General features: G+C 41.7%; 2 protein-coding genes across 2 annotated transcripts in view; one reads left to right on the forward strand and one right to left on the reverse strand.

Annotated features, from left to right (window-relative positions):
• PM20D2 (peptidase M20 domain containing 2) overlaps positions 1-25540 on the forward strand; it is a gene marked incomplete at its 5' end in the record, with an annotated part of 183730 nt that overhangs the window by 76707 nt on the left and 81483 nt on the right. The window lies entirely within an intron of this gene.
• Positions 1-25540, reverse strand: part of LOC309550842 (gamma-aminobutyric acid receptor subunit rho-1-like) — a 171517-nt gene that overhangs the window by 4120 nt on the left and 141857 nt on the right. Inside the window, exons 5-8 of the mRNA XM_082251198.1 lie at positions 18488-18711; positions 16693-16775; positions 2493-2633; positions 1049-1201 (exon numbers count right to left, since the gene is read on the reverse strand). Coding sequence (XP_082107324.1) covers positions 1049-1201; positions 2493-2633; positions 16693-16775; positions 18488-18711 — 601 coding nt within the window. The remainder of the gene's footprint in view (positions 1-1048; positions 1202-2492; positions 2634-16692; positions 16776-18487; positions 18712-25540) is intronic.

The raw sequence follows: 25540 nt of genomic DNA on the forward strand, positions 1-25540 counted from the left end.
TCAGAATGTTATTTTTTAGTTCAGGAAACACACAACTATCTATTATTTAATTTCTTTACCGTTGAAAAATAGTTTTGCATTTAAAGCAGACCCCTGACTCTAGTTGTGCAATCTACCATCAGATTTTAATAAAATAATAATTTGACATAAGAGGCAGACCTTGTACAAAAGTGCATAATCATCACACAAGTGTGATGCACATTGTGCAATAAGAAGGCACTTGCATATTTGAAGATGCAATTTTTTAGATTGGGTGGCATTTTAGAAAACAGAATGAGAAGCATTTTCATTTTGGATAGACTAGGGGGGAGTCACAACCCCTGTCAGTTTTTTATTATTTGCCATCTTTGTCTTACCATTGGGAATATTTACCTTCAATTTCTGTACTGTAGCCAAAATAATCTATTTGGACCACCAGGTCACCAGAATTAGTGCCCTGATTGGAAGATTTCTGGGGACAACCTAAAATTTGGGATTTTCTTTTACTTTCACTTTCAATGATAAAGGTAAACAGGACAAATAAAGAGGATGACTCTCCCTAGCGGTGTACAGATAGCAATACAATTATACTAGATGTTCTAGTCCCTCTTCATTTTGTCCAAAACAAAAAACTTTTGCCTTTAGGTATACTTTAAAACCACCTTATATTTAAAAAAAAAAACGAAAAGTGATTTTGATTGAAACAGGCAACATTAACCAAGCCCACTTTGATGTGTTTATGTAGCTGCCATGGTTATAACAGTCATAAAACATGTGGAAGAAAACAAAGAGGACTTCTATATACCATTTCTTCTCAACATACCATAGATGTAGGTAGTAAGGACACAAACACAACATGGCCCTGTGGGCTTCCAATGATCCTAAAATAGAATAGGCACAGACAAATCCTGGCTGTCTGGTTTAGGAGATTTTTCAAAGAGTTATTTAATGCTTATACTCCTGAATGATTTTTTCTGAAAGATGACTATTACCATAAGGACGAAGAGAACACCTTTATAATGCACATACCTTTGAAAAGTGCTTTTGTAATCATACAATATTATTTTACCTAGAGGAACTCTGGCAGGAACAGCTCTGCGATCTATCCAGAATGAGACCCAGGACAGCATGACCATTAATGTTGCAGGAAAATATGTTTGCAGTAGAAAGAAAAATATGTGACGTCTCAGCGTGAAATTAATATACAGACGATTGTACCACCCTGTGTGAAAACAAGAGGATTTTTTCTTCATGTGAAAGACAGCACACGTTACCATTTCTGGAAATTGACAAAATCTGTACACATTGCACAGGAATTTTTATAAACCTGCAAATCTGACACAAACAATAAAAGGAAGCTAGACACAAAATAAATTATTAGAAGGATTTGGTGTACTAGAGGGTGGTAATTGTAAATGATAATAAAAAAAAAACATTGATTCCCCCGCAAATAATTTAACAAAAACAAAATCCCAATCAGCTTTCAGAACAATATATTCCCAAATTCTAATACATTGCTTAGGTGAAACTGATGTAAAAACCAAACAGCCAAAACATCAGTTTCACCTAAGAAATTTACTAGAAGGGTTTGGGAATATATTGTCTATGAACTTTGATTTATTTATATATAATTTTTTGGGGCAATCATTGTATTATTTTATTGTATGTCATATGTTTATTATCAATTTGGTTTTCATACAGCAGCTGGAGTGGGGTTTGATTAGCACTTAGGTCGAGCACAGGAGTTTTTAATTCAAAGAATACTTTTCTTTAAACCCATGCTAGTAGAAAGCTGAGCTCTAAAATTAAATTAGATCTATGTTTTGTCATATGTTAATTTTCAAGTAAAAAATAATTTTAAACTGTAAAATCTGTGATTGATGGCTTGGTGCATGGCCAGTGTAAGAATCAAGACACAAAATGTATAAAGTACAAATTATTTTTGAAGACCATGGAATCTAAGAAAACATCTAAACAAACCTATTAAATTTCTTTAACAATCCCTACCCCAGTTTGTTGAAGCACCTATAAATTACAACTGAGTTTGAGGAGTTAAATGCAATCTAGAGATATCAGATATATCAGATCTGTATAAACATGAAATATATTTATTTAATTTTGCAATAATTTTGTTTTAACTGGTAGACTTGGTAAGCAAGAGTAATGGGAGGAAGCTGAATGTCTACAGAAAAAAATCAAGATTAGAATATTTAGCTTTAGCTGCTTATATATATAGATCTACTGATTGTTTACTATTTGGTTTTACCTTAGTAAAAAAACGTATTATTATTATTATTATTTTTTTTACCATATGCTGTGTTGAAATTGCCCAGGTCTGTCACAATTTTTTTTTTAATAAAATGGAGCTTGAGTCAAAAACGTTATTTTAGGTCTATCTACCCCCAATGGGGCAAATGACCCAAAAAATGTTTTTTGTTTGTGTGAGTTGCACAGTTGCACACACTTCCTTCCAGTATTCATCCAACATTACTGCATTTTTTCAGAAGACTTACCAGTACTACTGTAGAAAGCAAGTCTTGTGGTGGTGTGAAATTCTTGAATTAAAAACTGTGAGAGAGAAATTCTTTCATCTGTTTTTAAAGATTCGTTGCCATTCTTCCAGTAGAGCATAAGGTCATCCTCTGTGTAGGCATCTGAAGAATTAAGAACATCATTGGAGGAGAGCAGGCTGAGTTCTCAGCACAACTAGAAAACTGACCACGGCGTGTTCTCCTGCTTAGTGTGCTCAGTTTTTAATAGGAAAGCAGAGGGACTGGCAGGAACACCAGGGATTTCACACAAAGGAAACAATACAAAGAAAACAGGATACTTTTTCATACAAGTACATGGTACAGCAGGCATATATTAGGAATATGAAATGTATGGGGGAAACAAATCCTAATGCCTAAGCACAATTCTGCAACTTTGACATGTGTTAGTAAAACCGTGCATATCATTACAACTACTTTGTACATTCAGGTGAATTATACCTTGGTTTTTTTCAGGACAAATTTGGTCTTCCTTTGGTGGTAAATGGTATGAATATGTCCTGATTTTTTTTTTCTTTTAAAGAAAAACTGGCCCAAAATAGTAAAAAAAAAAAAAAAAAAATATTTTTTTTAAATGTAGCTGTATATTTCTTGTAGCAACCATAACTTACCACCAAAGAACAACCCAAAATAAATTCTCCGGATGCTGATGATTGTAGTGATACCACGCATGTGTATGTTATTTGTTGTTTGTACCTGTAGAAACGTTTGGATCCTTAATATATTTATTCACATTATTCATCATCCTACACATATGTTTTCGATTCACATATGTTTTATTGTAATTTTTGAGTTGTATAGGTTGGATTCACCACTTGTTTTAGCGCACCCTCACTATTTATAATTATCATTCATATTCAAAAGGCACTGAATATCGGTAGCAGCTTAAACATCTATCAGCGCACCCTCCCAACATATATATATACATTATTTTCCCATTTGGGTAGCAGCAGATAGCTTATATGGATATCTTTGAATATCACAGCAAACCCAAACTTGCAGTACATGATGTTTTTAACAGAACAACATCAGACTCCGATGACTTAAGAGGCATATTTATGCGGCTTAAAAATAGAAACAATAGTGCACATTTTGCTTTTTTTTGCCCTACCTAAAGCACACTGACACTGAAACTGATATGCATTTTAAAAAAAATCCTGTCCAAAATATACTGACCCTGACCTTAACCCTTACTGGACCCAAACAGTAATCCTGGCACTGACCTAAATCAAACTTTAATATAGGTATTTTTTCTTTAGCTTTTATTTTATTTTTTTATATATATTTTTTTTTTTACATGCACATTTTTTTCTTTCTGCAAGGACAGACAAAGATACAATTTATCTTTCCTCTCCATTTACAGAGAGAGAAACACAGGGGCGGGCTTCAAAGTAACTGATCACTGTGGTAGCCAATCATAGGCTACCATAGCTATCAGGTGACCAGGAATCATTAGTACGGGGCCTAGGGCTCTCGTGAGACCCCAGTCTTGTTGCTGGGAGTGCGCTGTATGAGGTGCTCCCAGCACAAAGGAAGATTTACGCAAATATGCAGCCCCATGGCAAAAAGCCCAGTGCAGTGGAGCCGCATACTTGTGTTGCGTCAGTGGCAAGAGGTTAAGGACCTATTTTCATCTCAACACATGTTGGGGTTTTTTACTAAAACTGGAGAGTGCAAAATCTGGTGCAGCTGTGCATGGTAGTCAATCATCTTCTAAATTTAGGTTGTTCAATTAAGGTTTGACAAAATAAAAACCTGGAGGCAGTTTCTATGCAGAGCTGCACCAGAACTTGCACTCTCCAGTTTTATTAAATTAACCCCATTATGTCACGTGTTAACGTGTATTGTCGTAAACATAATAACAACTAAAGGCAAAACTTTTTTTAGTTTTGGAAAGAATGGAAAAAGGATTAGAACATCTGTAAGCTTTTATTGCTGTCTCTCCCTGGTTAGGGGGATTCACCCCCTCTATTTGTCCTGTTTACCATTATCACTGAAAGTAAAAAAAAATCCCAAAGTTTGGGTTGTCCCCAGAAAAGAAAAAAGGCTCAATGGGGGTACTAGTTCTAGTGCTATATGCTGGGTGTCCAGTGCGCCCCTGCGACTATAAGTAGGGATGGGCTCCCTCCAGGCTCACTTGCCTTCTGAATATCCATTATAATGCATGTGCTATTACTATGGAGGCTTTCAAAATTTAGGGTTAGGACTGCAGATAATAATGGGGTGCCGTGAAGTGGCTCTGCAGCTTTTGCATGTTTTTGCAAATTAGTGCAAACTACACCCCTGTTTTTAACGCATACTGTTAGACATGATAGTTCAATTTGTTGCATGCTGGTCCAGAAGTTAGACTAGGCATTTTCTTTGGTTTTGTTTGACATGCATTGCCCTTCCATGTGCTCCTTGCTGCGAATGCCAGTTATAGGAGGGGGCAGTGGCCATTTGTTTATACTGTTAAATGAATAACGAAAACACGAAAAAGCTTCTTCCAAGTAAAATTCTTTATTCCAACATGGATAGCGGTGACAACATGACAAATGCTGACGCCTTTCGGCTTTACGCCTTCCTCATAGCATTTGTTTATACTGTTGGGATACTGGTGAGGGGACGCACTGAACACATTTGCTGCCATTGTGCTATTTGCTGGGTGTCCAATTTGCCCCTATGCCTTTAGGGAGGGGTGGGCACCCTCCAGGCTCACCTGCCATCTGCCTATCCATTGTAATGCATGTGCTTCTACTATGGAGGCTCTCAAAATTTAGAGTTAGGACTGCAGATAATACTGGGGTGCCGTGAAGTGGCTCTGCAGCTCATGCATGTATTTGCAAATGTATGCGAACCAAACCCCCACTTTTAACACATACTGTTAGACAGGATAATTTGGTTGGTTGCAGGCTGGTCTATAAGTTCAGTTGGGAATTTTCTTTGGTTTTGTTTGACATGCATCACCCTTCCATGTGCCCCGTGCTATAAATGCCATTCATAGGTGGGGCAGTGGCCATTTGTCTGTACTGTTGGAATACGGTTGAGGGGATGCACTGGACACCTTTGCTGCCATTGTGCTATTTGCTGGGTTTCCAGTGCGCCCCTATGCCTTTAAGGAGAGGTGGGCTCCCTCCAGGCTCACTAGTTCTGATGACCTGGGGGGCCCCAAGGTTTTAGCTATGGTACAGAAAATGAAGGTGAATCTCCCCAAAATGACACAGATGGCAAAAAAAAAAAGAAGACTGACAGGGTTATAATCCTTCCTTACAGAATAAAAAAAAAAGTTTTGCCTATAGTTACACTTTAAGTCAGCTCATGCATTAACATTTAAAAGAGAAATATGGCCATACCTCTCTTGTGGGTCACAGAAGTGCACTTACTTTTGCTCTCCTGTGACCCAAATTCAGTTTATAGTGGGCTATAGTGATGGGCCAAACACTCCCCTGTTCGGTTCGCACCAGAACATCTCAAACAGGGGAAAAGTTCTAGCGAACATTCAAACTGTATTAAAGTCTATGGGACACGAAAATGAAAAATCAACGGTCCTCATTTTAAAGGCTTATAAGCAAGTTATTGGCAATAAAAATGTATGGGGACCCGGGTACTGCCCTGGGGGATATGCATCAATGCAAAACAATGTTTTTAAAACTATTGTTTTTACAGGAGCAGCAGTGATTTTAATGATGCTTAAAGTGAAACAATAAAAATGAAAATTTGTGCATTTGTACGATGTATAGATCTTGCTGCAGCAATACTGACATTTCTAAAGGAAAAAATGTAATTTAAACTTGCTGGCGGCTATAAAGTATTGTTGGCTCCCAGCAATACAGATACAAAAAAAAAAGAAAAAAAAATGGCATAAGGTCCCCTCCCAGTCCATACCAGGCCCTTCAGGTCTGGTATGGATTTTAAGGGGGAACCCCATTTCAAAATTAAAAAAAAAAAAAACGCATAGGGCCCCCCCAAAATCCAGACCCTTATCCGAGCACGCAGCCTGGCAGGGCAGGAAGAGGAAGGGATGAGCGAGCACCCCCTCCTGAATTTGGGGCAGGGGGGCTCTGCATCCCCCCCTCCAAAGTACCTTCTCCCCATGTTGATGGGGACAGGGGCCTCTTGCCGACATCCCTGGGCTGTGGTTGTGGGGGTCTTCAGGTGGGGGGCTTATCGGAATCTGGAAGCCCCCTTTAACAAGGGGGCCCCCAGATCCCACCCCCCCCATGTGAATCAGGTACATTGTACCCCTACCCATTCACCCAAAAAGTGTAAAAAAAAAAAATAAACACATAAGACAGTTTTTGACAAGTCCTTTATTCAAAAATAAAAATAAAAAAATAGTGTCCCCCGATGTTAATTCAATGTCAATCAAGCCGCCCGCACCCACCGACCAGAAAAAAAAAGCTCAGTTCTCGGTGAACGATTCCCGCGGTCCGCAGGAAGAGTTCATCGTGAGGGGAGCTTTTTTCCCCCCTTTTCTTCGGGTCGACGGGTGCAGCAGGCAGCGTGATTGATGATGGATTTACATCGGGGGACACTATTTTTTAATTTTTAAATAAAGGATTTGTCAAAAAGTGTGTTTATTTTTTTGTACACTTTTTTGGTGAATGGGTAGGGGTACAATGTACCTGATACCCATTCACATAGAAGGGCGGGCCCTCTTGTTAGAGGGGGCTTCAAGATTTCAATAAGCCCCCCACCACTACAGCCCAGGGTTGTTGGGAAGAGGCCCTTGTCCCCTTCAATCCCAAAGCATCCTCCCCATGTTGAGGGCAAGCAGCCTGGTATGGTTCAGGAGGGGGGGGAGGCGCTCACTCGTTCACCCCCATCCTGGCCTGCCAGGCTGCATGCTCAGATAAGGGTCTGGTATGGATTTTGGGGGGACTTTTTTTTTTCTTAATTCTGTCATGGAGTTCCCCTTAAAAGCCATACAAAGGGTCCCCCAAGCTGTTTTTATCCAGATTTTTCTTTTTTTTAATCTTCTTTTTAAATTCAGCTCTCAGCAGGGAAGCTTTAACAACCTATTGTGTCAGAACTTGAACCTGGGACCTCTGCTGTGTTCGGCAATGTCTCTGCTTCCTGAGCCACCTGGAATGCTGGACAGTTCCCTGGACAAATCCTTGAATGATCCTGCCGTGAATCTTAAGTGCCTGAACCTTCAACCCTTTGCTGCTCCCATTAACTTTCTGATTGAAGCCATGTCTCTGCACTTCCTGGTTGCCCGAATATTGTGCCTTCACCAGCCAATATCTTGCTTGTCTCTCCTGCTGCGGTCCATATCTGTGTTACCGTTTGTTAACGACATTTGGCTTGCTCCTGAACTACGCTTCTGCTTGATCCCTACCTGCAACTATTCGTTACCGACCTTTGGCTTGTTCCTTGACTATGCTTCTGTTTGATCCCTACCTGCTATGACTGCTACTGGACCCTGGCTTGCTCATCTCCTGGTGGGGGCGATCCTGAGGACCGTGACCTGGTGCTAACACGCAGTGGTGCCTAAACACTGTAACCCCTCACAGTTACTCTTGCTGGGTGCAGGAACGGGCCCTGCTGTTAAAAATTAGAAAAAAAAAATGTAAATTACATGTACTTGTCATACAGGTGCAGAAAAATTGGGCCTTGGGTCTTAGTGGTCCTATAAACCAAAAACATTGTTGGAAGCTATCATAATCAAGATTCAGGAATAGGATAGGCAGCATAGGCAGTCTTCAAGGGATCCCAGATCCTTAGCAAATTCAATTAATTACATCAGCATCAGGGGCTTGATAGCTGTTGTTGATCCAGGACTGATTCATTTTGATAAATGTCAGCCGGTCAATGAGTCTGTGGACAGACACACTCTTTTATCTATCACAAAACCTCCAGCAGCACTGAATGTCCATTCAGAAAGCATGCTGGAAGCAGGACAGGCCAGTAGCTCAATTGCATATTGAGCAAGTTCTGGCCAGTCGTCCATCCTCAAGACCCAGTAACCCAGTGGATGCTCAGTTGGAAAGGTCTCCAAGTCTGCTCTTGCCCCTAGATAATCCCGTACCATATGCTGCAGATGGTTTCTTAAACCTAACAGCCCTGGGCACTGAGGACTAAAGAATTGTTTAAAGGCCTTCTCCACCGCTCCTCCTTTGACCGAACGAAGCTTTAGAAACACGTTGTTCAGGAAATGTTAACCTCCCAGTGTTTGGAAAGGTGTTATACAAACTTTTCTTCAAGGCGTCCTCAAGATGTTTCATCCTCTTCTCCCTCTGCAAGGGCAGGATGAGCTCTGCAACTTTACCCTTGTAACATGGATCAAGAAGGGTTGCCAACCAGTAATGATCCCTCTCCTTGATACCACGAATCCTCGGGTCTTTTCACAGGCTTTGCAGCATTAGGGAACCCATGCAGTGTAAGTTTGAGGAGGCATGAGATTCTGAGTCCTCTGGGTCACTAAGGATGACATTGTCAGGAGCAACCTCTTCCCAGCCATGTACAACTCCTGGGGTTTCTGGGGAATAAAAACCATTCCTTGAAGACTGCTGTATGTTATCCTCTACATCCATGCTGCCACAATCCTCCTCCTCTTCCTCCTTTCTCCTCCTTTTGTGACCCCACAGGAATAGTATGTGCATAAAGGGGGCCTTGTGAGGAAAGTAAATCCTCCTCTTCCTCCCACTGTTCTACCTCAAATGCCCTGTCCATGATTCCACAAAGCGTGTGCTCCAGCAGGAAGACTAGAGGGACAGTGTCACTGATGCATGCATCATCACAGCTCACCATCCCTGTGGCCTCCTTAAATGGTGACAGGACAGTGCATGCATCCTTTATTAGCAGCCACTGGTGGCGTGACAAAAATGAAGCCAAGCTCCCTTGAGCCTGTCCTTGTGCCACACTCACACAGGTACTCATTGATGCCCCTCTGCTGCATGTGCAGCTGCTGCAGCATGGCCAATGTTGAGTTCCACCTGGTGGGCATGTCACAAATGAGGCGGTTGGTGGGCAGGTTGAATTCCCATTGAATGTCAGCCAACCAAGCACTGGCATTGTAGGACCGCCAGAAATGACCACAGACTTTTCTGGCCTGCCTCAGATGATCTTGTAAGCCCGGGTGCGTGTTCAAGAAATGCTGTACCACTAAATTCAGAACATGTCCCAAGCATGGAACATGTGTCAAGTGTCCCTGTCGGAAAGCTGAGAGAAGGTTGGTGCCATTGTTTCATACAACCATTCCTGGCTCAAGCTGTCTTGGCGTCAACCACCTCTGAGCCCTGCCCCTGCAGAGCTGACAGAATCTCTGCCTTGGTGTGGCTCCTGTCCCCTAGATAGACCAATTGAAGCACTGCATGGCATCTTTTAGCCTGACTGCTTTGCGTAGCCCCTTGAACGCTTAGGGAGCACTGCTGGTTCAGAGAACAATTCAGCAGAAGAAGCTATAGAGGAAGAAGAAGAGGAGGGGGTGAAGCAGACAGATGTGACAGAATCACCACCAGCTTTTTGGAGGTGTGGTGGTGGAATAAGCTCCAGCACTGAACCCTGTCCTGCATCCTTCCCAGCTGCAAGCAGAGTTACCCAGTGCACCGTGAATGGAATGGAAAATAATTTTCTTTTCATGTAAGGCCATTTCAGCTCTATACCATGATGTGGAAGGCAATGTTTTGGCCTTGTTGGACAGAGCAGTCAGCAGGAAGGTTCACATTACTGCTGACTCATGGTCCAGCAGTAATGTGAACCGTCCAACAAGGCCAAAACATTGCCTTCCACATCATGATACAGAGCTGAAATGGCCTTACATGAAAAGAAAATTATTTTTGGAACCTGGGGTACAGCACATTCTGCAAATTCACGAAAGGGGGCAGAGTCTACCAGATGAAAAGGCAGCAGTTATAGTGCTAGTAATTCGGCTAAGCTAGCATTAGCATGTGGACAGCTTGGACAGTATTTTTTTTTTACGGTTCAGCAACTGGGGTAGCAAAATTTGCCTGCTGGTCAAATCAACAGGTGGTATACTGCTACCTCTGGCACCAATTGCTATACCATCATCCCTCTCAGTGCAGATTTTTGAGAAGACTTGAGGTATAGTAGGGGTAGAGATCCCAGATGAGGAGAAAGGAGAAGTCTGCATTTTATCATGATGTGGGTCTTTCAGGTGCTGTTGCCAACGGACTGCATGGCAGGTCATCATATGTCTTGTCAAGCATGTGGTGCCCAAGTGGCTGGTGTTCTGGCCATGCTTGATGCGCTTCAGACAGGGATTGCAAACAGCAACTCTGTGCTCTGCTGCGCATATTGTTGAAAAAAGCCCACACCAATGAACTTTTGGAAGTCAGCAGGGAGTTAGCAGCGCCCTGCACCTGTGGAGCTCTGTGGTGTGATGCAATAGGGTGGCTGCCCTTAAGCCGGCCCCTGGAGGACATCCTGCCTCGTTGGAGTTGTGCCGCCTCTTTCTCACTTTCTTCCTCTATTCTCTCAGGCACCCAAGTACAGTCAGTGACCTCATCACCCCCTCCCTCCTCATCACTGGAGCAAACTTGGCAGTATGCTGCAGCTTTTGGAACATGACTGCTAGTTTCTTGTCTGTCATTGTCACCCCCCTCTCTAGGCTCACGTTATTACCTTCCTCAACCTGGGAACCAACATTGGAGCATTCAAATTGCTACGGATCCTCCAGCATCATGTAACTGATACTATGATCGAATAGTTCAGGTGACTCGTCCGTGCATGATGGTGGGGCTACGGAAGGAGTAGCTGTGGGCAAGGAACCTGTGGAATAGGCTGTTTTGGTAGCTGTGGTGGAAGGCAAACTAGTATGAGCCTGGGTGACAGAGGATGAGGAGGATGAGGACAGCTTAGTTATCCACTCCACTAACTCTTCTGCATGTTGTGGCTCAATAACACGGCCAGCACCGGAAAAAAAGGACAAACGTGCCCCGCCTGCAGAGGATGCACCATGTCCGCGACCACCACTTTTCCCTGTGGACGCAGAGGCTGCTTGCCCTCTTTTAGTGGCCTGTGAGCATTTCCTTGTTGGCCTTTCGAACATGATGGGGGATTGTTTTTTTTTTTTCACTTTTTATTATAGAATGTGGGATGGAGATATGATGCTTGGGTGCAATACTATTGTGCTTGGTGCACTATAAACCATTTTTATTAATGTTTTTTTTTTTTTTGGGGCGGGGGGGATTTTTATAACTTTTTATTACAGAGTGTGGGAAGGGAATATGGTGCTTGGGTGCAATACTTTTGTACTTGGTGCACTATAAACAGTTTTATTATATATATATTTTTTTTTAACAAAGAAAAACTTAATAAAGCCAAAAAAATAAAACCTGCTGATGCAGAAGGAACAGCATCTACCATGCAAAAGTGGGGACAGCAATTATGCCCTAAATAAAATAAGTGATGCTGTGCTACAAAAAACAAATACAAACCCCTGCTGATGCAGAAGGAATATCATTGGGATGCAGAAGGCGGGACAGCAATTATGCCCTAAATATTTTTCGTGCTGCTGTGCCATGAAAAAAAAATAAAAAAAACCACTGCTGACGCAGAAGGAATAGCCCCTGCGATGCAGAAGGGGGGACAGCAATTATGCCCTAAATAAAATTAGTGCTGCTGCGTCACAAAAAAATCACTGCTGACGCAGAAGTAATAGCACCTGAGACACAAAAGGGGAGTACGAATATTGCATCAACAGAACCTTAAGCTGCAAAAAAAAAAAAAATGAATCAGAACAGCACTACACTACACTGACTGCACTACACTGTGTTACACAAAAATCAGCCCTACACTAAACTGAACTGACTGCATTAAACATCAAAGCATAATTCCCTAACTACTCTGCCTAATCTCCACTCCTAACACACTACACACAGATACCTTGTAAGCAGCCTTATGTAGTTTGAGGCATGGACTTAGCCCCTGAGCCATGATTGGCTTAAGGCACCCTTCCTTTGGCCAATCATGGCTCTGACAGGACATTGTACTGTGATAGGCCGAAGCATACAGGTCAGCTGAATGCTTTTGCCAATTACAAGCGCTTATTGCACTGCATACGCGCAGTCCACTATGGGGCGCTCATCAGTGGGCGAACTTCCTGCAGAGCGCCTCATTTGTTCAGCGAACACCCAATGTTCGAGTCAAACTTACGTTCGAACTCGAACATTAAGCTCATCACTATTGCTCACTGTCAGCTGATGTGACAGAGCCACTCTAGACTCTGGAGGGATCCCAACCATATTGTCGGGATCCATCCTGCTCCCTGATTGATAGCTGGCTGCTTCTCTCAGCACTCAGCTGTGAGCCAAAGCTAGCTGTTACTGTTCCCTCTCCAGTGAGAGCTGGAGGAGCAGAGTGGAGACTGACAGTGGTTTGCTTTCATGTGATCACTTCTTGATCTTAAAGCCAACGCAGGACAGCTGCAACATCACACCAATGCTGCAGCACAGAGGTGAGTATGTATGTTTGTTTTTGTTATATACCACAAAAACTTCTAATTTAAAACCACATCCCAGATAGCCAGCAATTGTGCTGCAACTTTGAAAATGACTTGATAAGCTATTGCTAGATTTGCCATGCATTACAAGTTTTTTGCACAATTGCAACAAGTCTGCATTTTATGACTCCGGATCAATTTCCTGGCAAACATTCTGCAAGTCTGCTGCATGTTCTGGTTCAGTTATGTTGTGCAATAGTCATCCTACCACAGGGGTCACTGTGACTTGCAGAGCTCTTGCTGTAGACTCACCACTGCAACCTCTTTGCTCTTACTAGAAACTTGCCACACAAATTTGCTAAAAAATGGAAAAGTGTCAACTAGAACTTTGGGCTTCAAGTGCTCTGCAAGTGTACATCTTGCCAGTGAAAATGTGCAGCAAGTTACATGACTTGCAATTCAACACTGCCACAAATTTATGGCAAGTTATCCATGCTATCTGGGATCTACACTGTTTTCCCTACTCAGTTCACCAGAATACATGTAAGTATGTTATCGTGTGCAACTTTAGTGTGTTGAGGTGCCATTCAAAATAAATGGCTCAGCAACACACTAACACATTTATGGTGTAGTACTGTGCATTGCATTATTGAGTGTACGGGTGTGAAGCCAGCCTTACAGCCCACACTGACCTCTGAAACTGCAGGCACTGTGGAGCAATTAACCTCCGAAGTGTCTGGCAGAAACACTAAAATGTAAATGTAACATGTCTAAGCCAGTTCACTTTTCCTTGTCCCCTTCTCCATGCAATGACATGGCAGTCTTCCAATCTCTAATGTAAACATAGAGCAGGAAGTCTGGATAAAAACACAGAGCAGGATCTCTGGAATGAGGAAGCAGGGGGAGCTGAGCTGCTGAGGGAATAACCTGAGCAACTGCAGTGCTTATGTTGTGACCTTTTTAATGAATTACTCCACAGCTACAGAGGTCAGTGGGGGCTTGTTTTTAAAGTTTATTTACTGTTTGTTAGGAATGTACTAATCCCTTAGGGGCAATTCACACTATGTGCGGTGACAGAGGTTGTACCGCATTTTACAGCCTCTCACCAGCCTGAATCGCACTGCAATGTCCGCCACTGCAGAAAAATGACTGTACGTTCTGTACACTTCAAAGAAAAGCCCACACAAAACAAAAAAAGGGGGGCAGTGCAATGCGATAAATCACCACACTGACCCCTAGCGCAGCTTGCAACACAGAGCAGCATGAGTGGTAATTGCTCCTTCCGCTCTGCGTTGCATTGTAAATTTTCCCTTAATGTCCATAGCCTGGTCACAGCTTCATCTTAAAGTCAGCTGCCATTTGCACACAAGTCAAACATAAAAGATGTCCAAAAACCACACAACAAGGCCACTGAAAACAATACATCCGAAATGTATACTAATTATCAATAGTAAATATGAAATGTCCCCAACATTATGGAACCCTGATAAATGTGGCTAACTGTTACTAGAAATATCCAGAATGAACAAAACTCATGCTCTTGAACTGGTGTCACAAGTAAGCTAATACATTGTATTCAGGTGCTAATGTTAATCCTGAATTGGAGACAAGATTGGCTTTATATATCTTGCTGCAAGATATGTGCAAGTTCAAATAAAAATGTTACCCTTTATGTGTTCATACAGCAAGACCTTAAATACCAGCTTACTTGTGACACCAATCCAAGAACATGAGCTTTGTTAAAGTGATTGTAAAGTTTTATTTTCTTTTTTCAATAAAAGTAACAAACATGCTATACTTACCTGCGTTGTGCAGTTGATATTGCACAGACCAGCCCAGATCCTCCTCTTCTCAGGTCCCTTTTCTGGCCCCTCCCTAGCTTTGGGGGCATCCGAGCCAAGTCACAGCTCCGTTTGTCCATTCAGACACGAAGCTGCGGTTTGCCCCCCCCCCCATTGGCTAACTGACTTTGATTGACAGCAGCCAGAGCCAATGGCTCCGCTGCTGTGTCCGGGGAGTCCCAGTCTCCCAGATGGATGAGACAGTTGGGGACATCGCTGGATCGAGATGGGCTTAAGTAAGTGTTGGGGGGGCTGAGGGGGGGGGGGGCTGCTGCACACAGAAGGTTTTTTATCTAAATGCATAGAATGCATTAATATAAAAAAAACCTTCTAACTTTACAACCAATTTAATTCTGTATATTTCTAGTAGTATCTAGTCACATTCAGTTGCACTTGTTCTATATAATGTTGAAGACGTTTTATAGCTTACCAAACCACTTCTTCGTTTCCAGTGAGTGTCAGGAAGATACTCCAGCATTTATATTTACACCTTAACATACCATAGTCTGATCACAATGGAATGTGGAGATGTTGATTGTCCAAGAAAGACTGGGAGGTGTGAAAGTTTTAGGACCAGCTAAGTTATTATACCATTGGTGATGGTTGTTCCATCTTGACATACATGACCTCTTTCAAATTACATTTCAGTTAGATTAAGGTGTCCTAAAAGACAAGTATGGCTAAAGCTGTCTGCTCAGTGAAGATTGAGAACTGAAAGATCAGTGGTCATATGATATTTCAATTCTTGGTCTTATTGGACTGATGATGCAGCCATATAGGTGAGTATGTATATTTATTTTTTTTGCTATCCCACACTTCTCCTTTAACCATTTCTGGAACAGAAGGTTTTACCCCCTTAATGACCAGGCCATTTTTTGCGATATTGCACTGCTGTACTCTAAAAGACAATTGCGCAGTCATGCAATGCTGTACCCTAATAAAATCAATGTCCTTTTTTCCCACAAATAAAAATTTATTTTGGTAGTATTTGATCCCCTGTGTGATATTTTTTTTTTTTTGCACTATAATCTAAAAAAGAGCGACAATTCTGGAAAAAAAAAACTAATAATATTTTTTACTTTCTGCTATAAAACATTCCCAATAAAAATAATTAAAAATCAAATTTTTTCATCCCTTCAGGCCAATTTTTATTCTGCTACATATTTTTAACAAAAAAAAAAATCCCAATAAGCGTATATTGATTGGTTTGCGCGTCTACAAACTAGGGAAAGATTTATGTCATTTATATTTATTTATTTATTTTTTTACTAGTAATGGCGGCGATCAGCAATTTTTAGTGGGACTGCGGCATTGTGGCGGACTGATCTGACACCTAACTGACATTTTCGACATCTTTTGGGGGGACCAGTGACATTACTACAGTAATTAGTGCTTAAAATATGCACTGTTACTGTACTAATGACACTGGCAGGGAAGGGGTTAACACCAGAGTCAATCAAACGGTTAAATGTGTCCCTAGGGGGTGCTTTCTAGCTGTGTGGGGGATGGGCTTGCTGCATGAACACAGAGACCTGTGTTCCTAAATAAGAGGCACACAGGATCCCTGTATACGTTACTGACAGGACATCGGTCTGCCGTGTTTACAATGGCAGACTGCCGTTCTGTATCCACGGGGAGCGATCGCATGTGCCTCCGTGGCCACCGGTTCCGCCGATTGGCTCCCCCTATAGCCAGCTAGCACGCGCTCGCCCCCACTTGCGGTTCGGTGAAGCGACATACAGGTGCGTCATTTCGTGGGACAGAGCCAAGCTACTGCTGTAAAACTACGGTGAGGGTTGGCAAGTGGTTAGGTGTGAATATAAATGCTGGGGGATCTTCCTGACACTCATTAGAACTGGAGAAGTGGCTTGGCAAGCTATGAAAAAGTAGATATCTGTACCGTATCCACTAACTAAGTATGGATATGACTTATACTTACAACTTTCAATTTCCAAGGAGCAGGATTGTGTGTCCAGAGGAAATCTGCTGAAGTCCATGTTACACATAGCTGTTACTGTAACTCTGTTGTGTGAGATTAAAGAAATAACATTTTGTTACACATTACAAATCAGAAGGGCGTAGTAACAAAGGGGTGAAACATACATTCTCCCAGCTTTATATAAGCACAGACAAAATCTGTGAGCATAGTGCAAAAGGGGGTAATGTAGCAACCTATATTCTGAACACAAAGGAATTACAAAAAAAAAAAAAACTATCTACAAGGTGCGCAAAACTAATATCTCTGTAAAAACCAGCATGACCCCCCCCCCCCCCAATCCATACCAGGCCCTTTGGGTCTTGTATGGATTTTAAGGGGAACCCCACTCCAAAATAAAAAGTGTGGGGTTTCCCCAAAATCTATACCAGGCCCTTTGGTCTGGTATGAATTTTATGGGGAACTCTGCACTAAAACAATGGTGTACGGTCCCCCTCAAAATCCATATCACACGCTTATCTGACCATGCAGCTTGGAAGGCCAGGAAAGAGAGCACATCTCCTATCCTAAACCAACCCCAACATGGGGGGCACTTTGCTAAGAGGGACCCTCCAGCAAACCATCTTGTCCTTATGTTGATAAAGACAAGGGCCTCTTCCTTACAACCCTGGCCTGGTGGTTGTGGGGGTTGATTAACGGAATCTGGAAACCTCCTTAAGGAAGGGGGCCCCCAGATCCCAGCCCTCTCTATGTAAATGAGTATGTTGTGCCCACAAAAATAAAACATCTGCCGGCTTCTCTGAATGACAGCACTGCATCCCCACCATGAAGGAAACAATCAAAGGCGGACAGGGTCACTGGTGACCCTGCCTCTTTGTTTCCTTAGTGGTGGGGGGGGGAGAAGCAGAGATGTCATTTGGTGAGTGACGGGAGCTGTCATGTTTTTTTTTTTTTTTTTCTTTGCGTGTCGGCAGCCAGCATTTATTGTGGTTGATGATGGATTTACATCGGGGCACATGTCAAAAACTGCCCCCCCTTTCCTGGCCTACCAGGAAAGGGAGGGCAGCCCGGATGAGCTACTGGTTAGGAAGCTCCTAAACACACCAAAGCTCAAAATCGTTTTAAAAAACAATTTACAAAAACACTCAAGAACGCACATAAAAACGCTCAACAAAACATCTGAAAGAATGCTCAAAAACACGACACTCAGGTGTGAATGTAGCCTAAGAAAATACATTTATTATCTTTCTAATAAATCAGACATAATCCTTCAAGCTTAAGAAACTTGGTGCAAACTTTTAAAAGTAGTTTAAATGAAAAAATGTAAACCAGGCATGTCCAACCTGCGGCCCGGGGGCCGCATGTGGCCCAGAACCGCAGGCAATGCGGCCCACTGTCCCCTGACAATTTTTATTTATTTTTTTGCTGGGGAGGAAGGAAGTTGGGATGGGGGGCACGGCCACAGCGGCTTCCAACTAACTGTAGGCAGAGGCTGCCTCGGAAGGGATCATCCTCTAGTTGTGTTAAATTAGTGCTGGGGGGGGGGGGAGGTGGCAGCAGCGGCGTTTTATTACTTATATACCTTAACTATAGTATATATTTTATATGCGGCCCGAGAAAATTTCTCTACACTCAATGTGGCCCAGAGAAGCCAAAAGGTTGGACACCCATGATGTAAACCTTTTGTTCTCTAACAAACAGTGATTGCCATGTCACCACAGGATGTCACTAGAGTGCTGTAAATTCAATCCATAGTGACATAATGAGAAAGCGGAACATTAATACATTGTGACATTACCTTAAACTGTATAGCACCTTCCCATCAGGCTGTACCCGCAGCATGATATTGTCTGTGGTTGTGTCATGAATAAAAGATCTTTTTGAATGGACAAAGAACATGTCTGGTACCCATATCTTTTTCACTAATCTCCCGTCAAAGGTCATACTTTGGTTGTTTGTGCTGGGAAAAGATAATCTCTCATCTTTCCAGTAGTGTCTAAGATACAGAGTCATGGTAAAATCCTGCAAAATGAAAATGAAATCTGAGTTTAAAAATACTTTACAACTAACAGTGTATGTACACAGTAGAACCAATGTTTAAATTACTAATATTAATGATATTGTGACATACTTCTGATTTCTGATATGGCTATGAATACATTTGAAAAGAACAAATAGATTTAACTGAGAACAACTGATTAGATAAATGTTGTTAGAATACAAAAGACACAAATCTAGTTCAACCAATGGAACTAACCAGTCAGTCCAACATGGAGCAGAGGCATGACTAGCTTTGTGCAAAGGTAAATAAAAAGGTTATGTAGGCATGGAGCCATGGAAAGAAGATTTTAAAGTGTGTTTCTGGCCAAAACATTTATATTTTCATTTTGGATAAAGTGGAAATTGAGAGGTGAAAACCCTTGACAGGTTTTTACTGCAATCTGGGGCTCTGTTAGAGAGATTGACCTTCGTTTTCTGTTCTGCTGATGTTTTGTCAGAGAGAAAGTAATGGTAATTCTCATATAGAGAGCCCCTGCTAGATTTTTATTTCTCTTGGTATCCCTGTTGCAGATTTTCCCTTACTTCCTGTTTAGAAGAAGCCATTGTCAGCAAGTCAGGATGTTAGCGCAAATCACTCCAGCGGACCCCAACATTCCAGTAAAATCTGACTAATCCATCCCCATGCTATAAAAAAACTGAAAAAATGTTGGAAAAAAAAATGGTTTGAGAAACATTTCAGGACAACCTTTGCTTTATTATGTTGAATGAAACTATGAAGAATTGAAGTGCAATTTCAGCTTACACCTCTCTAGCCTTAAACCTGTCCCCTCCTGCCTCCTAATAATGTAACCTGTGTGAGAAAAAAATCCACTTGTGAGACACTGGAATCTTGTAACTTTTTGTGTAGGAATTTTAGCATAAAAAAAAAATGTGTGTACAAATCTGATCTTTGGGCTACTCCTCACTAGGGATGATCGAACAGTTCGGGTCCACCATCGGTTCGGCCCGAACATTGGGTGTTCGAGGTTCGGCCGAATTTAGAACTTTTTGCCCAAAAAGTTCGGAATTCGGCAACCAGAACCGCCCAAAATGCAATGCTTCAGGAAATGGGCTTTAAAAGCCCGTGATTGGACCAGAACCATTAGCAAAAGCCAATTGAGGGGGCAGGAGAATGCTAGGAATGTGATTGGAGTGACTAGGGGGTCCCTAGACCAATCATTAGTGAATACGCCCCCCAGTATATAAGATCGCCCCCGCCATATTCCCAGCATTGTTATACTGGACATGGAAGAGAGTGGAAGCAGTTCTGTTAATTTTACTTTAAAAGTGTCATTTAGCTATTTTTAGTGTGAGGAAAGGGATATCTAGTGTAGTTAGAGTGCTCCTTTACACTTAAGTTAGCTTCAAAAATTTAGTTTCTGTAGGGAAAGTGTTAAGTGTCAGGGGACCGTAGTGTAGTGTAGGGTTAACTGACAGTGACTGCTATGGCAGGGTGACAAAACCCTTCCATAGCAGGGTGACCGCTATAGAGAAATGATCATTTCTCTGCTTCGGGACAGGTATGTGGCTTCTCACCAGCAAGCATTTTTTAATGCTGCAGGGGCTGCCACTGCCAGTGCTTTTTTGAGGACATGTTTGATGTCAGACATGACATCTGAATATGTGTATAGGGGGAATATATAGACATATATGTCTGAATATATACCCCTAGACATATATAGGTGTGATAGTAGCAGAAATAAATGCTTGCGCTAATGAAATCATTTACAGTAATATATTTCTGCTACTATCACACCTATATATGTCTAGGGGTATATATTCAGACATATATGCCTATATATACCCCCTATACACATGTTTAGATGTTTTGCCTGCCTCAAAAGAACCCCAAAAAATGCCAAAAAAACGCTAGTGTCAAAAAAAAAAAATGCCCAGGTGTGTTTTTGCTGGCATTTTTTGGGGGGTTTTGGAGGCAGGCAAAACATCAGAACTTGTGCACAGTACCACTATACACAAGTTCAGATGTTTTGCCTGCCTCAAAAGAACCCCAAAAAATGCCAAAAAAAACGCTAGCGTCAAAAAAAAAATGCCCAGGTGTGTTTTTGCTGGCATTTTTTGGGGGGTTTTGGAGGCAGGCAAAACATCAGAACTTGTGCACAGTACCACTATACACAAGTTCAGATGTTTTTCCTGACTGCAAAGAACCCAAAAAAATGCCTGCTATTAAACCGGCAAGGTGTTACAGCAGAGAAGCCATATTCCTGTGCTTAAAGTTTTCTAATACAAACAATCTTTTTTTTTATGGTTCTGGACATGCTACAGAGCTGAAACTTCACAGGTACACCTTTTAGACCCCCCAGACACAAAATCACACAAAAAAAAGTTCTTAAAAATTGTCATTTTTGATAAAAAAGCCAATTATTGAAAAATTAAAAAAAAAAAAAAAAAAAAGAGATTTTTTGATTTTTACTTTGGATTTAGTATCTGGGGGGTCTAAAAAGTGTACATGTGAAGTTTCAGCTCTGTAGCATGTCCAGAACCCCCCAAAAATTAGCATTTTCTTATAATTTTTATTAGAACAGGAATACGGCTTCTCTACGGCGCTTTTTCTTGCATTTATCGGGCATTTTTGGAGGCAGGCATGACTTTTTTTGGATTTAGTGTCTGGGAGGTCTAAAAAGTGTACCTGTGAAGTTTCAGCTCTGTAGCATGTCCAGAACCAGAAAAAAGATAATTTTTCAGTAGAGCAGGGATGGTGGGACCCCTCTTTTACACTTATATGATCTTTTTTTGGGGTTCTGGACATGCTACAGAGCTGAAACTTCACAGGTACACCTTTTAGACCCCCCAGACACAAAATCACACAAAAAAAGTTCTTAAAAATTGTCATTTTTGATAAAAAAGCCAATTATTGAAAAATTAAAAAAAAAAAAAAAAGAGAGATTTTTTGATTTTTACTTTGGATTTAGTGTCTGGGGGGTCTAAAAAGTGTACATGTGAAGTTTCAGCTCTGTAGCATGTCCAGAACCATAAAAAAAAAGATCGTTTGTATTAGAAAACTTTAAGCACAGGAATATGGCTTCTCTGCTGTAACACCTTGCCGGTTTAATAGCAGGCATTTTTTTGGGTTCTTTGCAGTCAGGAAAAACATCTGAACTTGTGTATAGTGGTACTGTGCACAAGTTCTGATGTTTTGCCTGCCTCCAAAATTCCCCAAAAAATGCCAGCAAAAACACACCTGGGCATTTTTTTTTTTTGACGCTAGCGTTTTTTTTGGCATTTTTTGGGGTTCTTTTGAGGCAGGCAAAACATCTGAACATGTGTATAGGGTGTATATATAGGCATATATGTCTGAATATATACCCCTAGACATATATAGGTGTGATAGTAGCAGAAATATATTACTGTAAATGATTTCATTAGCGCAAGCATTTATTTCTGCTACTATCACACCTATATATGTCTAGGGGTATATATTCAGACATATATGTCTATATATCCCCCCTATACACATGTTCAGATGTTTTGCCTGCCTCAAAAGAACCCCAAAAAATGCCAAAAAAAACGCTAGCGTCAAAAAAAAAAAATGCCCAGGTGTGTTTTTGCTGGCATTTTTTGGGGAATTTTGGAGGCAGGCAAAACATCAGAACTTGTGCACAGTACTACTATACACAAGTTCAGATGTTTTTCCTGACTGCAAAGAACCCAAAAAAATGCCTGCTATTAAACCGGCAAGGTGTTACAGCAGAGAAGCCATATTCCTGTGCTTAAAGTTTTCTAATACAAACGATCTTTTTTTTTCTGGTTCTGGACATGCTACAGAGCTGAAACTTCACATGCACACTTTTTAGACCCCCCAGACACTAAATCCAAAGTAAAAATCAAAAAATCTCTTTTTTTTTTTTTTTTTTTTTAATTTTTCAATAATTGGCTTTTTTATCAAAAATGACAATTTTTAAGAACTTTTTTTTGTGTGATTTTGTGTCTGGGGGGTCTAAAAGGTGTACCTGTGAAGTTTCAGCTCTGTAGCATGTCCAGAACCAGAAAAAAAGATCATATAGGTGTTAAAGTTAAAGGAGGCTCCCGAACCACATCCCTGTTCTACTGAAAAATTATCTTTTTTTTTTTTTCATGGTTCTGGACATGCTACAGAGCTGAAACTTCACATGCACACCTTTTAGACCCCCCAGATACTAAATCCAAAGTAAAAATCAAAAAAATCTCTTTTTTTTTTTTTTTTTAATTTTTCAATAATTGGCTTTTTTTATCAAAAATGACAATTTTTAAGAACTTTTTTTTGTGTGATTAATAGTTAATGGGGCATGACCCAGAACCCTAGGCACTTTTTAGGGGCATTTATTGGGTTTTAGGGCTTAAAAATGGTGTTTTTTGATTACAGAAGTTCGGGTCCCATTGATTTCAATGGGGTTCTGAAATCCGGGCCGAACTTTCGTGAAGTTCGGGTGTTCTGGTCGAACCGAACTTTTCAAAAGTTCGATCATCCCTACTCCTCACACTTATCTCTTCTCTTCCGCCAAGGCAACCTTAAAATCTATCCCAACCCCTGAATTACCACCTAATTTCCCCCAATACCTAAAACTTGACCTGATCCTTAACATTGACCCTAACTTAACATCCATTTTATCTATTAACCTAACTCTTAAAATTAATATTTATCCTGTACATTTACATTTTAACATTTATCCTAACCTAACCCTATCTATTGCTCCTAACCCCTGGCCCATACCTTAACCTTATCCTCAAACTTAAACTCTAACACAAAGGTAACACCTTTAAATCAATACCTTGCCATCACTGAAATTATTGGGATATCCCTTACTAAGATGGTGCTGAACACTCCAAGATTCTGTTGCAAAGAAGCAAGCAGCACTGAGTTGTTAGTTCTAAAACCAACTGATTTGCATTTACTATCCCTTCCACTGAATACACAATTGAGCCAATAACTACAATTATTTTCCCTCCCATATTTGGGGTGAATCTTCAGCAGGTTAGATTTCAATGTATATATATACAATATCACCTTCTTCTTTCAACCAAGCCTGACAGACCCAAGCCTCTTAATATAAGGCTATATTTGGCATTACACTACAAAACCCTGCATTCCTGAGGAAGAGGGCAGGAAATGATAAAGGTTTCCACAAACTCCCAAATAGGTTTCTGGAAAACATTTCAACTCCACCACTTACTAACATCATTACCACAAGCTGGGACCTATCCTCATTACATTTTTTGAAGCATTAGGCTTGGAGATGGGCTCTGTTAGACTTGTGCTATTCACCATAAATTCAATCTTAATTACACAATATGCAGACTATTTACACCCATTTATCAAGAAATGGGCAGGAGACCATAAGGTCAATATTTCTTAGGTGCAAATAAACAGCTTGATCCACCTAACTTAGAAAGCATCCATTAGCAACTCATACAGAGTCCCAACCCCACTCAATGTGTTCTCCACTTTAGTCTTTTTTTTTGTCAAAAAACATTTTATTGAAGTAAAGTAGAATGATAGAACAAGTGAACATCATTTTGGGTGGTACAAAGCGTATCAAGAATAGTAACAACAAGAACACAATATAAGGGTGGAGGAAAAAACCACAGCACAATCGCACAGCGGAGCACATGGGTGTACAAGACTGGAACTGGGCAGGTAGTATAAACCTTAAGCAGGGTGAGGACAGTCCTGTTTCCCATACTCTGGTGTAGGGCTCTAGGGAGAACATACAGTCAGAGACCGTGTGGACCTCCAGGGCAGTGGGGTGTGTTACGGATAAGGCACAATTTAGGGGCAGAGATGGTGCCTCCCGTGGCCGGACACCCCCAAGGGGGAACTCACTGTACCTGGACATAGGGGGCAACCACCAAATGTGTGTGGGCCGTCTCGGGGTGGGCAATTCCAAGGAAACCCACAGAAGGGAGCAATGGAGGTATTTGTGGTAGCCCGTGAGGGGGTTCAGGTCCTTGGCTTGGGGAGGAAGGGAGAAACGTCTGGGAGAGTGGGGGGGGTGGGAAAAAGAAGAGGGGGGAAGGTTAAGGAAAAGAACACGAGGGAAGAAGCCAAGAAAGGGAAAAAACAAGGGGGAAGGAGGAGGGAGGGGACGCTTGGAAAGGGGGTGTGAGGTCCACGGTGTTGGTGTGAGGGACTCAGGCGAGATCTTAATAACGGGTGCAAGGGGGAAGATATCCGAAGCACTTAGTGTCTGGCCAGCCGTATACAGCATCTAGGAAATAGTGGTCAGGTTCAGAAAGTCGGGAAGAGTTGTGAAGTGTATCCAGGGAGCCCATGTCGTGTAGTATTTGCGGTGAGCATCCTTGGCCTGCGCAATCGTGTCCTCCATTTCTGCCACCCTCTGTACCCTTCTCAGCCATTCTTCTGGGGGGGAAGTGGAGCACCAATTGCAAGGCACACACATCCTGGCTGCATTAATAAGGTGCAGGGTGAGGGACTTTTTGTAACTGGAGTAGGGCAAGGAGGTGCGATGAAGCAGGTATTGCGCCGGAGTGAAGTCGGGAGTGTAGGTGGTAATACGGGGAATCAGGGAGTGCACCTCCCTCCAGAACGATTGGACGATAGGGCATTCCCACCAAACATGCAAAAGGGAGCCCGGGTGTCGGCCGCACCTCCAACAAGTAGGAGAGTTGGTTGCCGAAAACTTGTGTAGTAATTCAGGAGTTCTGTACCACTTGGCGTAGAGCTTGTAACCAGTTTCTTGAGCAAGTACATTCAGGGATCCTCTCCACTTTAGTCTTGAGAACATGTTGTGCTGAGGGTGAAGGCTCAGTCCTTCATATCCTCTGGGACTGTTCTAAACTCCAAACCTTCTGAAGG

This window comes from Pelophylax lessonae (assembly GCF_965119305.1).
Source record: "Pelophylax lessonae genome assembly, chromosome: 3".
Taxonomy (NCBI): domain Eukaryota; kingdom Metazoa; phylum Chordata; class Amphibia; order Anura; family Ranidae; genus Pelophylax; species Pelophylax lessonae.